Source organism: Orussus abietinus, unplaced genomic scaffold, assembly GCF_000612105.2.
Source record: "Orussus abietinus isolate OABI.00-Male unplaced genomic scaffold, Oabi_2.0 scaffold9, whole genome shotgun sequence".
Classification (NCBI taxonomy): domain Eukaryota; kingdom Metazoa; phylum Arthropoda; class Insecta; order Hymenoptera; family Orussidae; genus Orussus; species Orussus abietinus.
This window is the reverse complement of record NW_019396004.1, coordinates 1,119,919-1,136,740: the sequence shown is the minus strand read 5'-3', so window position 1 is coordinate 1,136,740 and position 16,822 is coordinate 1,119,919. Positions and strand designations below refer to the sequence as shown.

Here is a 16,822-nt window from a genome sequence, read left to right as displayed (position 1 = left end):
TGAAAAGCTACGTCATGGCGAGGCGCCATATGGACCATTCCCCAAGAGTCCAGCTCCGCCGAGATTCCACCCCGCTGATAATTAAATTAAAGAAAAAGACCCCGAGGACATGACGGAAGGCACTTCCTTCGCCATTCCCCATCTACGGGGGTTAAAGTTCCCGCTTAATTCCCCATCCTGGAGGAATTCCAACGGATGATCCCGCCAAAGACCCCGGCTCCTGATTCGAGAATACGTCGGCGGATGTTTGACGTCCCTATCAGCGGGTAACTCGCACTTGCGAGGCCCCTGGAAATTGAAGGGATTATTTATTCAACGGCCAGCTGAGATCGCTGGGAAGGTATCGCTCCTGGGGCAATTACTATAACTCTGCGGGATGAAATGGATACGCGATACGAGGGCCTCCAAGTGGCTTTGCAGCGCGCGGAGTCGCTGAGCCCTGTAAGTGGTTCCCGGACACCGCGCGCATCTTCGAATTAATCGGCCTCCATATCGAAGATGGACCGACAAAATGGAGACAGCAGCCTCGGGCAGCTCCCATTCCGAGTGATCGCTCGGATCGATCGGGGCCTCTAGTAAATTCTTCCAGGATAGTATACCAGGAGATCCGAGTGTTCGCGCTCGAGCGGATCCTCGAGCTCGTCGAGGTCGAACGCTCCAGGAGCGAGGCGCTGATGTGCGTTTAAGGACCAATTTCTCGGACGCTTTGTTTCCTCGCCTCGACGAGGACTGCCAGGATCTTGGATCTAGGAAGAAAGGGGTAGAGGATATCGCGAAATTCGAGACTTAAGAGGAAACGACTTAGGCCGCCATTTTTCTATGCTGGCGCTCTTAACTCTTCGGTTCACGTAGGATTCTCCCATCTAATTTAACTGTCCTCCTCCGGGTATTAAATTGATATAAACGACTTAAGGTGACATGAAAGTGACATTTTCTTCACGACACCTCGCTAAGGTGTATCGAATTGTCGGAAATTGTATCGCCATCTGAAGGTGGAGGCTACGAGGAAGGCCGGCGTCCGTGAAATTTCATGCCCGAGAAAAAAGGCTCGAAGTGTTCACGAATTAAAACAAAAGTAGGGGTTTTACGAGCGTCAGGACTTTCCTTGAGGCCTCCGTGTTCACTTGGTGGAGTTTCAAACGAATTGATACTTTCAGTTCGGAGAATAGTCTCATAAACGAGACCTCTCTCCTAACTTTCATATCGCCTTAAGTGTTTCTTTGGTTTCTTCGGTTCCTTTGGTACTTGCATCCTGCAGTAACAGTCAAATTGCCTGCCGAACCGTTGTACTTTTTCCCAGGAAGACGTCCGACCATGCCGTTGCCCGAAGGAGGCGCCGATGCCCGGTTTGGTGAAGAGGAAGTGCCCGGCGAACGATTCAGGAATGCAAATGGCGGCGCGGCGACGTGGCGGGCACGTAGAATCGTAAAATAGCCGGATAGATCGGCGAGTAAGTAGAGTAAAGCCTCCACGTCTCGTCTTCGGAACCTCAAGAGAATCCCAACTCGTCTGGTGCAGTACATTAAATCTAAAAAAAACGGGGCCCAAAACGACACATGCACAATGACGCCGACGTCGTCGCCGAGGCTGGAAAAAACTGAACCTGCCTCCGATTCGATATCACTTGAATTGCATTTGCATTAACCGACGCGTTAATCGGGGCAAATCCAGTTGGTGGAATTTATCTCTTCGAGGGATTAGATAAGGAGGAGCACCTCGTGGAAGACGTCGCGGGTCCAGACGCCAGGACTTTTTGGCCAGAAACCTGGGAACGAGGTCCCAGGGCGAAGAGTCGACGCTCTAACTGTAAGAATCGGCATCTCGAGTAAGAGATCCGCAAGTCGGAATCTGCAAGAAGGTGGACGGCGTCCATCCGGAGTTTCTTGCCCGGAGGTCCGAAGAAACCGGGAAAAGCGCCGCTTCCACGGAAGCGGCGCTTTCCTCGTTTTACTCGCGGCCAAGGATATAGATGCTAATTGCCCGCCGTAAATTCCAGCGAGACCGATTTTATTATATCGCGGATCGGGCCATAACAGCAGCGCCATTGACCTGGAATCCGTCCCGAAGAAGACACCGTTCCTCCGAGGCTCCTATTTTCTGGTTCACCAGGCCTTCGCGTCCCGTCCGCGCAAAAACCCTCATCTTCTCCGCGATTCTCCTAACGGGCTCCCGCGATTTCGACACTCTTCAGTCCGGCCTGCGAGAATAGCGAATTCCTCCGAGACGCTTCCGGATATTCTGGTTCGCCAGGTTCTTGCGGTCGATCCGCCGAGCGGCTTTACGGAACCTCGGGGAAGGCACTCGTTCCAGGTTCCCCGCTTTCCGGGCCCCGGTGGCCAGGGGAAATATTAACCCGCCAAGGAACGGCACATGACAAAAGTAGGCGAACGTAAATTGCATCCGGCCTCTACGTGCCCTGGAAGAGGACACGTGGAGGAACGAGGACGCTCCCGAACCCACGAGGAGGTCGTGCCCCGGGAACGGGCACAAAGTCGATCTAGAATGTGCTCTCAATAACAAGGGACAACCTGGGTACATGAATTACATTACGTCCATGGTTTGCACAAAGGGTGGTATCGGTATAGTATAGGACTTTGAAAGAAATGCCGCTTCCAGGTGGACGTTTAATTATAATTAATACCTAGGTATGAGAACCCGCGGACAGGTGGAAGGATTACAGGCTTCAGGTTGATGCTCGGTAGGCGTTACTCGTTTTGGAGGGAAATTTTCTACGCTTCTTTCCATCACTCCCTGGAAGCCATCTTGAATGATCCTTTTTTTTTGCACAAAGAATATTATGCTATTAAACGTTCCTATCAATCAAGGGATGAGGTCAGGGATACTCTGATTAAGTTTATGACTCTTTGGTATACAAGGTCTGGATTTGGATCTTGGCCAACTTCCCAGGGGTGGTTCCTGTCGTCCCACCCCACCTGGCTCTTTTCCTACTTATTCTACACCTGTTTCAGGGAAATCGCCTCCATTCGCCAGGAACAACGCGACCAGGATGAAGACGATCTGCAGATGAAGTGGGAGCAGGCCCCGCATTTCTCTTTCTCCAAGCCAAAAGCCCCAGAGCCGTTCAGTCTTCATCGCGCACGCGTTCACGCCGCATGGTTTCCTTGTTTACATCCTCTCTACTGCATATAGTGCACCGAGTGCACCGTGAAAGAGTTCCAGAATTTTTAATCCGGTGAATGCTTTTCGAAAAATTAAGAAAAGTCGAGGAAAAGTCGGCTGCGGTCTGAGAAAAAGCGTCGAAGTCTTCGCCCTCACGTATAGAGACTGGGTTGGCTGGAAGATGAAGAACTTAATGCTCTTGGCACTCGCCTTGATAGTGCAATCGGTGAGTCTCGTTTTGAGGGAAATTTAGATATTAAAAAAATAAATAATAAATAAATAAAAAATCTTCTTGGCACTCGCCTTGATAGTGCAATCGATGAGTCTCGTATTGAGGGAAATTTAGATATTAAAAATGAAAGAATAGAACAATTTTCTTCCGCATTTTCGCTGAGACTATGGAATAACTAAACCACGGATAAATAAAAACTGGATGGGATATTTTAACACGGGGCACTTATGGTCACCCTGACGCGGTTCCTCGGAGAACGGCATGAAGGAGCCCGACGTGAGTCGCTTATGAATCCGGTAATTAATTTTCAATCCACGCCTGGGTCATTATCCGACCGACGACCCCCGGCTTTTGTCATCTGCCGAAAGTCGTTCCTTGGATTTTGACATCCCGGTTCCAAGTGCTCGGGTGAATAATCGCCTTACAGCGGTTTTGAAAAAAATCCTTTACCATCGGATTTAGGAGGTGGAGAAAAAAAAACAATGCATCGTATCAAATCACTAGGGGGGATTTTCTGTATTAAATTTCAGGGGGGATTTCCAGGCTAACTCGGAGATCAATTTGCACCGAGGAAGTCACGTAATGACCTCCTCCGCATTCCCCTTGGCGATGCAATTTCGTTCGCAGCGAGGTGCAATCCGATATATATATATGTGTGTGTATTGGCGTCGACTTCTGCGCAGATCCCGAGGGCTGATCAGCAAAAAGGAAAGAAACAGCTGATCAGCCGAACCGTTCACCGATCCACCAGTGAATAGCGAATCCGCGCCGTCATGGCTTTCTTAAGCGGTCGCAAGCTCGTTCTTTAACATCTCTTTCTGCATCTTGGAGACTCCCAGCCGGTTGCACTTCCTGGACGAGCCCTCGAGAGTGTTTGATGGACGTTGCGCTTTAATTGCATCGGCTCAAACGGTGCAACCACCGCTCGCTTGAACGTGCGTCGAACTCCTGAGATGCGCGGTAATAACCGCGAAGCCAGTCCGTTGGAAACGCGGCCTTTAAGGCCGAGGGGTATCCTTTCCCGAGTGCGATCGCTCGTGGCCGTGGCCGTGAAAAACAAGCCGAAGAGTACACGAAGAGTCCGCGAAAAGTACGGGAAGAGCGCACAAAAAGCTGCCCCGAAGCTCGCAAATAAAATGCCCATAAATTGAACAGTTGCCTCCAGCTCCAAAACGTAGACCCAAAATCCCAAACGCCGTCAATTTGCATATCCATAAAAATTCCAGTGCATTTAAAAATGCCGCCCCAATGATAAGAATTGATCACAAGAAATTGCAGATTTAACATACCGTGGAGATTTGATAATCTGACGGTTCTTCCTATTGTGGATGCGATTACTGGTACGCAAGAGGCCTTATTGTCGTATAAAAAAATTTAGAGGAAAATTCCTCCGGGTTGAAACATCCTCAAGCGTTATCCTCATCGAGATCCCAAGGTCTCCAACGTGGACAAATCAATTCCCAAGTGCGGAGTACCTCCTGGGGTCGCGATTCGCGGCTTCGGGGGCACCTCGGGGTGGCGAGATTTATGGGCGAGGGGACTGCAAGTCCTTTATGATAATACAGGACGATTTACGAGCGAGTCGTCCTGCGAAGAGACCGCTCTCGGGCAGACACGCTCGTGGGCCCATCCGAGGACCCCACGGGGTTTAAAACATTTTCTGGACACGTCATGGAGAGATTCTGGAAGGGTATTGGGGATCATGCCAGGAATCGAAAACAATGCTTCCGGGATACAATGGGTCGGGAGAGGGTGCCGAAGCGAAGACTTAGCGTCAGCGATGCACCGAGGTCCTTGCATCGGGTTCATCTCGGGAAATTTGGGGTACCAGAGGGTGTCAACCGATCGATAACACAGCATCCTGGTGGAGGCTGATCCGGAGCCCGGGCTAATCCTTTTGTCCCATTCCCATGGGAGCCCGATGTCGCCCCTAATAAATAAACACCCCCCATAGGGCGCCGTCGATCGGGGGTCGGGTCTATCGCTTCAGGATTGATAGACATGGTTAGGTCCTGGAGTAATTTCCATCTCCATTTATTTATTTATTTATTGGAATTTCGAGACGAGGTGTCATCTTCCTCCTGATCCAACCGCAATTTTTTCCTCCCTAAACAGAAGGACGAAATTCATTTCCCTCGGATTCATTCCTTGTTACTTTTCTTCGGGGAGTCCCAGGACGAGATAAGTCTTCCTATTCTGTTCTAACCCCGTTCCTTTCAGCTTCGGAAGTCGAGGACGTATAGAGCGGTGAAAAAGTCGCCGCGTGGGCACTTCGACGCGGAACGGTCTGCGGTTTGACTGATGACCGGACGGAATTCCTGGCCGGTCGTTTGCATAATACCGCCCCGTGATCTTCGGGATGCAGCTGCAACGGTCACGTGCCCTCGGACGCGCTGCCGGTTAAATAAATTTCACTTCGCTCCCTATGTAAACTGCTAACTACCATTCCCGAGGCGGTGCCGACTCGTTATGCAGCCATGCACCGGCCGCGGCGTGTTTATGCTAATGAGAAGTTTGTCGCTTCGACGGCGGAAAAGCATCAACAGCCCAAGGAATTCTCTTTTTTATTTTTTCTAAAAATTCTTAGAAAAATGAAATCTTCAGGTTTCATTGTTCAGGTTCAAGAACGATTCACCCCTCGATGCCACTTCCTCTTAAAGAAAGCTCTCGTTTCGGTCCCCACGGTTCGCCAAGCGGTACCAAAATGGCGGCCGTCGCCGCGTCGCTCATTCGGCTTGCTTCCTTTGATTTCTCTCGTTCTTCCGCAAGTCTCGCTCCCGATCCAAGCCCTACATTATTCTATGAGCTGCCGGGCCCTCCCAAAGGCTAGGCAAGGTTGCGCTCGCATTGTTTGCAGATCGTGGGAAACCGGGAAGCGATTAGTAGGAAGAGCGCTCGGTCTGCACATGCTCTGCGGGAATCTCGCGGCCTCGAAGAGCGTATCTCCTCGTCGAACAGGAAGAGCCGGAGGATGGTAACGACACGGCGCAGGAGCCTTCGATAAAAATCGCGAAAACTGGCGGTAATGACTCGACCAGTTCCGCACTGGTTAGTTCCATGGGATATGCTCTGGGGATGCATCGGCAGCTCGATAGAGATCAGCCTTTCGCGTCCTCGAGGATGTGCTCAGCTGATTCCTGGAGAATTCCTATCCGCGCCTTTTCCTTCCCCTGGGAACGCTTCGTACATTAATGCCGAGTTAATTTCCTTCGGTACTCCAACCTCACCTGAACACGGTGTGAAGCTCTGCGGTTCGAGGGAATTGATCGCGTGATGCGTAATTAGCAGTGGCCGATGCATACACCTAAATGAGGGTCAATATAATAGCTCCGGTTGATATTAAAGCTGATTAATTTATTATATCGTAAAATTGAGATCATTACACCGCAACGGCTCGATGTCGCCGCAAAGGGATAAGGAAGGGGGATCGATTGGGTAGATATGCCGCGGCGTTTTTTACCGAATCTATCGATCTTATAATTGTGTCGATTTTTTCAGAGTACCGTATCATCCTCGCCGACGATTCCGACCTTGGAACTTGGCGCGGAGTGCAACCGAAATCGGGACTGCGAGGCCAACATCGGGAACAGCCACTGCCACTTGGGATATTGCAGGTGTCAGCCCTTCTTCGCGGAGTACAATGGCACCCAGTGCCTGGAGTGTGAGTCTTCCTCCCTTCATCTTCTCCGTTCCTCTTTCTCCTCGTTAATAAAGCTTCCTTTGGCATCCCCAGGGCGAGGGCCACTCGCCGAGTAATTGAATACCCGGGACGGGGCCAGGAGTGCGAAACTGGAGAGCTAAAGGCATTCCACCTCGACCTACCCCAAGACATTCCTGCTTGTCCTTCCGACTTCCCAACAATTCACGGGATAGGTCGAGATAGATCGCCTTATTGTCTCGAGGGTCTGCGATTACCGTAATAAAAATGACATTCAATGGAGAGAAATTAACGGGATTAATATTATTATAATATAACCTGCGCAGTCCGTGCAGGTCGCTCCTTCTTGTGTAGAAGGACGCTGAGGTTGATTTTCGAGAAATGGAAGAAGTGATTGCGGTAAGAGGGAATAAAGGGTCGATTTTGTACGTTTTAGCGACACTTCTGGGATACGATTGCCAGGTGGAGGGCCAGTGCTCCCTGAAGGTGGCGAACAGTAGCTGCTTGGCCGGAGTCTGCAGGTGCCAGGAGGGCTTCCTGCAGTTTCGACGCCACACTTGTCTAGGACGTAAGTGAGGAGGATGATTTAGACCACCCTGAAGGATCTCTAAATCTCCCCGAAGGAGGGGAATTAATTTCGGGGGTCGTTTTTACGATAATTAAAGCCCACCCCTGGGGACCGTTCATTCTTCATGAAGGGGACGACGAGGATCCTCGTTCTGGGGCCCAACTGAACGAGGTTTCTCAGGGTTTCTGGCGTGGAGAAATCGGGAATTTATGCCGAGCCTTTTCGCACGGCTAGGGAAAATGTGCACCCCGAGGAAACGCAGGTTTTCAGTGTTCACGCGTGTTTACGCGCACCTAACCTGAAGATGGTGTGCGGATGCGCGCGCACCCCGTATACCGGAATGGTACTTTCCCGTTTCATCTAAGGACTCTCCTCTACGCGGAGCAGTTCCTTATTGCGTTTACACTCGTTGTACAAACCGACGCAAAAGTTGCCCACGGCTCTTTCGAGCTCCTCGAGCGACGTGGAAAGTTCCGCGTTAAACGACATTAACAAATGTTTCCGGTGAAGTCAGAGCTATATCCGCGGGTGAACGAGGACTTATAGCTGGGTCCATCTTGGGAGCAACTTTTTTACGGACTCTATGCGTGCTAATCGTAACAAGGTATCTGCATAGTGAATTTTTTTCCAAACTCTTGCCTTTCTGTTGCAGCTGCAAGACCGGGCCAAGTGTGCTACAGTCATGCTCATTGTCGACTTTGGGACAGCGATTCGCACTGCGATTTCTTAATTCCGGACCTCTTTGGCCGCTGTCAATGTACAGCTCCGATGCGTCGCGACGGCGATGTGTGTAGACCCGATAGTCTGGTCAGACCTCCCCAAAATCCAGTTGCGATTCTTCCTGGGAATGACCAGGAAGAGAGCCATTCGGAACCTGGAAATGACCCCGGAAGTACGGAACCCACTGAAGAGAAGGAGGAGGATCCTGATACAGGTGCTTGGCAGTTCCTGAGTCTGATCATAGCTATAACCCGTGCGCTGTCAAAAGCCCGTTTTCGTGACACCTGATGATTTTTCAAGGTGTCCAGATATCCTGGCTGAAGAACGCGACCATGCTGCTGTCAACGATTTCACCAGCTCCCCTGATCCCTGCCAACCTGGTGACAAGGTCCAACGCGGGCTCCTCCAAGCCTGGACCCAATGATCTCCCAGATGACAGCGACGCAGTTGTCATCGAGGCTGTCATCACCGAGCTCGTGCCAACCACGTCCACTTCTGGTGAGACGACAAAGGATTCCAAAACCTTCCTGAGGAATCCTAATCAGCGAAAATCATCTGGGCTGTCATGGTTATCTTTCAGCGCCTGTCAAGACGGACCGTCACGAGTCTGCCAGCTTGACAGCCGTCAGTTTGGGCCTGCCATGCTCAGACGACCTGGAGTGTCGCATGGCAGACTCCAACTCGAGGTGCTTCGACGGCGTCTGCGACTGTCACTACCGGGGCCCTGTCAATGCCAGCTGTTCTGCCAAGTCCAACGGCTGTGCAGTTGGCACCTTCCAATGTCGCAGCTCTGGAAACTGCATCAGCTGGTTCTTCGTCTGCGACGGAAGACCAGATTGCGGAGACGCCTCCGACGAGGAATGTTCCTTGACAGCTTGTCCTCGACATGCCTTCCGCTGTCAAAAAAGTGGCAGCTGCATCTCCAGAGCCACACTTTGCGACGGGACCAGGGACTGCCCCGATGGCGAGGACGAGGACGGCTGCAACAATAGGCGGAGTGAGTGGCCCCCAAAATTTGCGCAGTATCGACCCTCCCACCTTGAAAAAATAAACAGGCAAAAGGAGATAAACCATATCCTTATCTGATACGTACAATCGATACGCCAGGTACAGCAGTCATATTTGCTGCGATGGCGTTACCCTTGGTCTGTCCTTATTTCCTCGAGTCCTGAGAACAGAACTCAAGACTGATCGTCGTCTTTCTTTCGTGGTTTGTTGCTACAGGGTGTCCCCAAGGCGCGTTTCGCTGCAACAATGGTCAGTGCCTTCCGGCTTATGAATTTTGCAACGCAGTCGTGTCCTGCAGGGACGGAAGCGACGAGCCCAGAGGTGCTTGCAGGACGCGGAACCGCGGCAGGATCGCACCTAGACATTGTCCTTTCAGGTGCAACAATGGAAGGTGTCGATCAGACGCCATCACCTGCAGCGGCCGCGATGGGTGCGGCGATGGGTCCGACGAGATCAACTGCACAGTCTGCAGTAAGTTTGAAAAGGACTTGACATGTTTAAATGTCCTTTAGTTGGATAATAAATGCTCCGAGTGAGCATTCATGACGGGGAAATAAAAACAATCGCTACCGAGTAGCGTCTATCGCTGCTCCGCAAAAGTCGTGGGCGGACGCTCGTTTATGTCCGATAAGTCGAGAAACCGGACGCTAAGCCTTCGATATGTGTTCCAGGATGTCCCAGCTCGATGTAAATCGTATCGTCGGGTGCAAGAGACCTCGACTCGTTCACCGAGAGGGAGGAAAACGCTCCGGAAGCTGAAGGGAGATCCTGAGAGCACTCGGCAGGAAGCTTGACCAAAGACCAGCGCGCTTCTCCGGAGCCAAAGGCGTCGATTAATTATTCGGATTTATAATTACTCGGGACGACCCTGGAAATTGTTTTCTATGTTTTTTATACACCTGCGTGGACTTTTTTCGGTCCATCAGGCCGGTCTGAAACTGCTAAAGCGTTTCCGATGCAAGCTCGATGCTGCAGAAGGGAAGCTAGGGAAGGGGAGAGGGTAATCTGCAGGTGCATGATGCACCGTGTGCACCTGCTGCATCGGGATTACCTCGCTATCGATGTCGCGTTTTTATCGTTTCTACTGTTTTTAGTGTTTCGGGGGTAATCGCGGACAAACGCGCATCGGTCTTCCCTTTTCTATTGTCTCTTCCAAGGGAACGCAGGATGAACAGAAGATACCTCGATTAAGATATATTTAAGGAGCGTAGGGTAGATTAACTTAACGCGTACTTTTTAACAGTAATCTTATCTAACGATATAGATAGAGGTGGACACTTAGATCTTAATTAGACGAAGGACTAGCGAGCTAACTCGCGGAGGGCACGTACTTTTCAATAAAAATTCCATTTTTATTATCCGATGGCTCTACTTTGGAGTAAGGGTCGCGATAAGGGTCTTCTATCGAAGTCCTTATTTTCATCGATTATTTTTCCACCTGGAGGCTTTCTTTGGGAGTCTCTTAGGTGCACTTTCAGGCTAGAGCTTCGGCACTTCCGAGCTGAAGGACTCCCGGGATCGATACTTTAGACCACCCTCGAGGCTTTCCGTCGAACACGTGTCCCCGGAACCATGATATACGATTCAAAGCCAATAAAATTCCTTGTATAGACGTGCTAGTTTCCGTAAGGAGGAAAAAATCAAATGTCGCGACTGCGTTCTGGGACCTCGTCGATAATCCGACCTACGTGGACGCACCTAGACGGGCGACTCCAACTAGGCCACTCATTACGACATTCGATCTATTAATAATGTATCCTGCCTACCCTAGACCAGGATTTAACGCGCTGTGACGATTGCAGATAAAAATTCAATCGATCCATTTTTTTTTTTCCTAGCGAAACCAGCTGACATCAGACAGCTCGACTAAGGGTGTATTTATGGAAAATTCATTTGTGAATGTTTTTTAGTTTTAAATAATAAACTTTCATGGGTGCAAAGACATTGGGTAGAGTGGACAAAGTCGAGTGGAAAAATTGCAGAGAACTCGGTACGCCCTGTTTAGCGAAAAGTTTTCCAGAGGGTGGAAGTGCCACTTTCACGGCGCCTTAAATGTCTGAAGCATTTCCTGGGCGATTACCGAATCCATCGGTACTTATACATATCCTGGGAGGATTTTACGCGAATCTGCAGAGGCGAACTCTGCAACCGAGATTTCGCGTCTGCGTCCAGAAGGTCCCACTTCGCCAGTCGATATCGGACCTCCTATACGAGGAGCTTCCGCTTGAAAAGCTTGCCCAGTACGGTTGCGCAGTTGCAGCAGCCTCGCCGATCGCGGAAGAGTGTTGCAGTTGTACGCGACTGCATCCAGCTGCAACTGCCGAGGCAGTCGGCTCCCTCAGGAAGCCAAGGACCCGGTCGCGATGGGCTCGCAGGACCTCCCGGACCCCCAGGACTCGTCCTCGAGGACACCTGACTCTCTCTTTTTGGAAACGGACAGGTGTCCTGTGCACCTGTCGTGCGGACTCGTGCGCTACTCTTCCAGAGAAGAAAGTGCAGCCCTAATTGTAGCTCATTGACGGAATCGCTCCTCGACGAATGGCGTCGACAAGAAATAGGAAGCCGCGTTTCGTGCGTTCCGCATTTCGGAACTTTCCGTCGGGTTTTCCATAGACTGATAATCAGCCGAGATTTGATAAGATAGTAATGCCGCGGCTCTGGAAATAAAAATGTTTACGATGTGCCGATAGGGCCCTCGCATTTGCGCTTGACATGCGCGCTGACATCAGACGTCCATAAGAGAGTTCCCCGCGAACTCAGTTCATCGCTACCCGTCCAAGTGTTCATCTCGCGAGAGGGGAAAGGAACGTCCTACCATTGGCCTATCTCCTGCCCGAATTTCGAAATTACCTGACGAGGTCCTGCGGATTTCCCTATATAACCATAGATACACCTTGAAATTATTATTAAATCCTACGGAGGGTAAGCGCGGATTTCAAGCTGAATCCTTTGGTACCGATTTCCCAAGGTCGAGAGCATGATCGCTGATCGAGGGAAATTCAGGCACTGAGAGGGATGGAGGATCGATTGACAACGAAAGGACGTTTCCGCATAATCGATACAACGACTACTGGCCTATCGACCTTTGGGATTTTTTCTTTCTCGGAGGAGAAGCATCTCGAAGACGTCCTGGAAGTCTCATCGGCACTCGTGGACTACTCGAAGGAAACTAGAAGGAGCTCCACTTCGCAGGGAGCACGTTTTACTACCTCGGCGATAACCGGCGTATTAACTGTCAAGACCAAACATTCGACGCCTATCGAGAACCGGGCTGAAAATTTCCACGAGAATTGCCGAGGGAATTGCGTTAAACCGCGGTCTAAACAATTTGTCGAGCACTCTTCGGCATTGTTCTCGCGGCAGCTCTCCATCGGACGGACTTTCTGGGAAGGAATTGTTTTCGTTTCCAAATCGTGGGTGGGTGTAACGGCGATAAGAGATAGTGGAGAGATAAATCGACGATTAAGCTTTGGGTTAGAAACTGTTAACCGCCTTGGAGTAGAAAATGCGAGGTGCTGAGGTCCGCAGCATGTCAGAGGACTCCTGAAGCGCAGTCCCTGAAGAGGCGAGAAGAGAGCGAAAAGAGAACCGCGGTTTTGGGAAATCCCATCGGCAATGTCACCGGGTGGAGGGGAACCCAGGAAGCTACTGAAAATCTTGGACAAGGCCACGCTGAAGAGGAGGCTGCAGGACTTCGAGGACGTCGAAGATTTTCGGGGATGATGATGTGGAAGGCCAAGTGGGCTCATCTGCAGGAGTGCTTCTGCAAAAGGCCCGGCCTCGTCCTGATCTTGCTGCCTTGTCTGTTGATTCTTACTCTCTACTTCATCTCCGGAAGCGATCCTGAGTATATCGGCCTACAGTATTTCTCCTTCCGGTCTTACAATGCCAGCGAAGGTATAGAAGCCGCTGCTCACGTGGCGATAAATCGGTGCTAGGCATCTGAAAGTAAAATAAAAAATTACAATTAACGGGGGGTCAAAGTGACATCCGAGGGGTCAATGAAGCTTTTCTCCAAACCGAACGTACCGAGTAGTTTGAAACTTCGCAAAGTGAATATGCTAACCATGACAAAGGTCCTGGCGCCTACGGAATTTCATCGTTTCTGATTAATTTTTTAAATATTTATCAAATGCACAGTTTCGATGCCAGGACCTTCCTTACAGCCTCCATCTTCATATTGTGAAGTTTGAAACGACTCGATACCTCCAATTCTCGTCTCACTGGTTGTTTCTACCTCAGAGTTGGTCGACGGCTATCTGGTGTGGAACCCAAAGTGTCACATGCACGAGAAAAACCCCATGGACCCCTCCATAGTAAAATTTGTAAAAAGAGTGCAATACGAGGCGTGCTCCAAAACGCCTCCTTTGACTTTCCTGGAGCGCAGTCAAAATGGAAGTATCTACCTCCTGGAGGACCCGGAAGTCGGAAAGCTCTACAAGAATCTGACTTGCTGTTGGTCCCCTGTTATCAGACCGGAGACAAGTCCACCTGGTCGAAACGTCGATTCGACGATTAGGTGAGCCTCGAGTTAGCGACAAGTTGTCCACTTTTATTCGCGATGCATGTGTGACGTCTAAGGCGCACAACGACAAATCCTTCGCTAAACGAGAGCAATTGGCTTGGAACGATTGTGCCTTAATGTTACACTTGACTGGGATTATTGCCGGTAATAGCGGCTCTTTTTATCCTCTCCAACAATGGCTAGGTAGGAATGGCAATCTATGCTAGGTATCATTACCTCGGAATTGAATTTGCATTAATTCCATTGCAGCGCGACCCCTCTATCGGAATTGCATTTCCGTTTCAACGAGTTAACGTCGACGTACACGAGACTAGTGTTTTAACAATCGAATCTAACAATTGCGTCCCACTTTCCCGAACAGTGTCGAGGCCTGCCAGGACTTCCAGAGGAAGCTGCAGGTGCCCCAAAACCAGGACCTCCTGGTGGTGTCCTGCAGGACCAGCAATGGAGGGGACCCCAAGCCCAGCATCAAGAAAAAACCGGGATCCACCGAGGTGTACAAGAATGTCCATCCGATCTTGAACCCCGAACACGTTCGGGACCGTCTGAACCAGTCGGAGAGATCATCGGAGCCCAGGAAACTCAGCATCCTGATGCTGGGAATCGACAGCGTGTCGAGATTAAATTTTCGCAGGACGATGCCACGTACCGAACGACACATGTCCAGGACTGGTTGGATCCCCATCCAGGGCTACAACAAAATGGGAGACAACACTTTTCCAAATTTGATGGCCATCCTGACTGGCCAGGACTCCCAGCAAGCGTATGGCAACTGCAAGCCCAAGGAGCTCTACGGGCTGGACAACTGTTCCCTGATCTGGTACAACTTCAGGGATGCTGGATACGTGACAGCCTACGGAGAAGACGAGACGAGCTTGAGCACCTTCAACTACCTCAAGGTTGGCTTTGTCCAGCCTCCAACCGACTATTATCTAAGGCCGTACATGATAGCTTCGGAGAAGCTTTTGAGTTCGAAGAAGCGCTTCAACGCCAAGTACTGCACGGGACCCGAGGTCAGTGCAGAGAGGATCCTGGATTACGCCCTGGAGTTCGCCAAGACCTTCCTAGGAGTGCCATATTTCGGCTTCTTCTGGACCAACTCCATCAGCCACGACGCCATGAACGGGCCATCCTCGATGGATGAGCGGATCCTCAGGAAGCTGGAGGTCCTGGAGAGGGAGGGTGTCCTGAACGACTCCATGGTGGTATTTCTAAGCGACCATGGCATGAGGTGGGGTGGCATCAGGGACACCTTCGTCGGGTGGTACGAGGAGCGACTGCCCTTCATCTACGTCAGGCTTCCCGACTGGTTCAGGGAGCAGGACCCCAGGGCGCAGGAGGCTCTGAGGATTAATTCTAATAGACTGACCTCTCCTTATGACTTGTATGAAACTCTCAGAGACGTCTTGATCAGGTCTGGGGGGATCGCCAACTCCAGCTCGGGTTGTTCCACTTGCCAAACTCTGTTGAAACCCGTGCCCAAGGAGAGGGGCTGCGAGGATGCTGGAGTTGCTGCACACTGGTGCACCTGCACCGCCTTCAAGGCTGAGAGCACTGGGGATAAGATCGCCCTGGAAGGGGCCCAAAAGTTCCTGGAGCATATGGAGAACATCGTTAAGGGGTACAAGAACTCCAAGGGGAAGAGACTCTGCGCCCCGCTTAAGCTTAAGAAATTGATCAGGGTCGATAAGGTGATAAACCTCTCGAATTCGATCTCCGACACGGAGGAGTACTTCTATCTGCTTCAGGTCACACCTGGAAATGGGAAATTCGAAGTCACCATCAGGTACCATGGGGATAGCAATTTCACTGTGACTGACGACGAGGTCAGCAGGGTGAACTCTTATGCTAGCGATGCCAAGTGCTTGACGAGTGGCATGAAGCAATATTGCCATTGCCTCAAATAAGTTCTTTTAACGAGAGAGTGAATTTTTATGTCAACAATGTTGAGTACTTGACGAGTGGCGTGAAGCAATATTCCCTCGAATAAATCCCTCTAACAGCAGAGTGAATTTTTATGTGAACATCATGCCAAGTACTTGATGAGTATCACGAAGCAATATTGCTGGTACCTCGAATAATTCCTGCTAGCGGCCATTTGGAAAGTCTTTGATACGCTTAATAGGATCGTGACGTGTTTCCTTTGATGGAAGATATTTTAATGGGGGAGGCTCCATTCAGCAAAGAACAAAGGGGTCCCTCTATAGAAGATCGCTTAATATTTAAAAACTCGTTGACGTGCTTCGGACTGACTCTGGGAATGAGAAGTTCGAAGCCAGGATTAGATACCAGGAAATTAATAGCCTTACGGTGAAGTGTCCGAAGTTTAAGAAGAGACGAGGAGAGAAAAGGAGAAGAGGAAGTATACCATGAAGAATTTGGTCCAAAGAGTGCCAAAGAATAACCTTGTGCCACACGCCCAAAGCATTACCATCTTCATATCATTGAAAATTAATATCGACCGCCTGGTCAATATTTTGCGGATCTCTACATTTGTTAAAAGTCAAGAAAAACGCCAAAACACTCGTCCCATAATGGGACTAAGTCGCCGAGTTGGAACTTTTCCGCAAAAGCTTTTCGGTGGTGATAAAGCTTCATGAACCGAAGAGGAGGAAAAAATGGAATTGTTGCAGTATTTTATCCGGGACTTTTCGGGCTTTATCTCGAGTAGATTCTGAAATTGATACCGAGGTTTAATCATCGAGGAAGAGGACTTAAGTCGGTACTTCTAGGATATCGTATCTCGATGGTTTTTCTCTGGAAAAATTTACCAGTGGTTCTACTTTCATATCTATGTAAGAAAAAGGAAGAAATCAGGGAATGGGTGGGAAAAATGGGAAAAAATCATGGGAAACGGCGGAAAGGAAAAATGGTTGTATATCGTTATATAAATGAGGTATATTTTACTATGCGGTTAATGTACAGTGAGTTGCATCGAAAAAAGTAGTTGTTAATAATGATTACAACAAGTAACCCTGAGGTCCTACAATC

General features: G+C 50.0%; 2 protein-coding genes across 2 annotated transcripts; both read left to right on the top strand.

The window, feature by feature from the left end:
* The first annotated feature begins 3,174 nt into the window (after positions 1-3,174).
* LOC105701065 (sortilin-related receptor) lies at positions 3,175-11,166 on the top strand. The gene is made up of 8 exons (XM_012427486.1): positions 3,175-3,346; positions 6,851-7,013; positions 7,447-7,578; positions 8,231-8,512; positions 8,599-8,796; positions 8,879-9,295; positions 9,523-9,777; positions 9,978-11,166. The coding sequence occupies exons 1-8, from the start codon at positions 3,302-3,304 to the stop codon at positions 9,995-9,997; spliced, it is 1,512 nt and encodes a 503-aa protein (XP_012282909.1). The 5' UTR covers positions 3,175-3,301; the 3' UTR covers positions 9,998-11,166.
* A 398-nt stretch (positions 11,167-11,564) lies between these two features.
* LOC105700962 lies at positions 11,565-16,774 on the top strand. The gene is made up of 3 exons (XM_012427307.2): positions 11,565-13,203; positions 13,549-13,825; positions 14,193-16,774. Exons 1-3 carry the CDS (start codon positions 13,026-13,028, stop codon positions 15,736-15,738), a joined length of 2,001 nt encoding a protein of 666 aa, XP_012282730.1. The 5' UTR covers positions 11,565-13,025; the 3' UTR covers positions 15,739-16,774.
* The last annotated feature ends 48 nt before the right edge of the window (positions 16,775-16,822 follow it).

Coding starts and splice junctions, on each gene's coding strand:
- LOC105701065 (XM_012427486.1), top strand. CDS start 3,302: ATGAAGAACTTAATGCTCTTGGCACTCGCCTTGATAGTGCAATCG. Junction 3,347..6,850: donor TCGCCTTGATAGTGCAATCG/GTGAGTCTCGTT, acceptor CGATTTTTTCAG/AGTACCGTATCATCCTCGCC. Junction 7,014..7,446: donor TGGCACCCAGTGCCTGGAGT/GTGAGTCTTCCT, acceptor TGTACGTTTTAG/CGACACTTCTGGGATACGAT.
- LOC105700962 (XM_012427307.2), top strand. CDS start 13,026: ATGATGATGTGGAAGGCCAAGTGGGCTCATCTGCAGGAGTGCTTCTGC. Junction 13,204..13,548: donor GTCTTACAATGCCAGCGAAG/GTATAGAAGCCG, acceptor TTTCTACCTCAG/AGTTGGTCGACGGCTATCTG. Junction 13,826..14,192: donor AACGTCGATTCGACGATTAG/GTGAGCCTCGAG, acceptor TTTCCCGAACAG/TGTCGAGGCCTGCCAGGACT.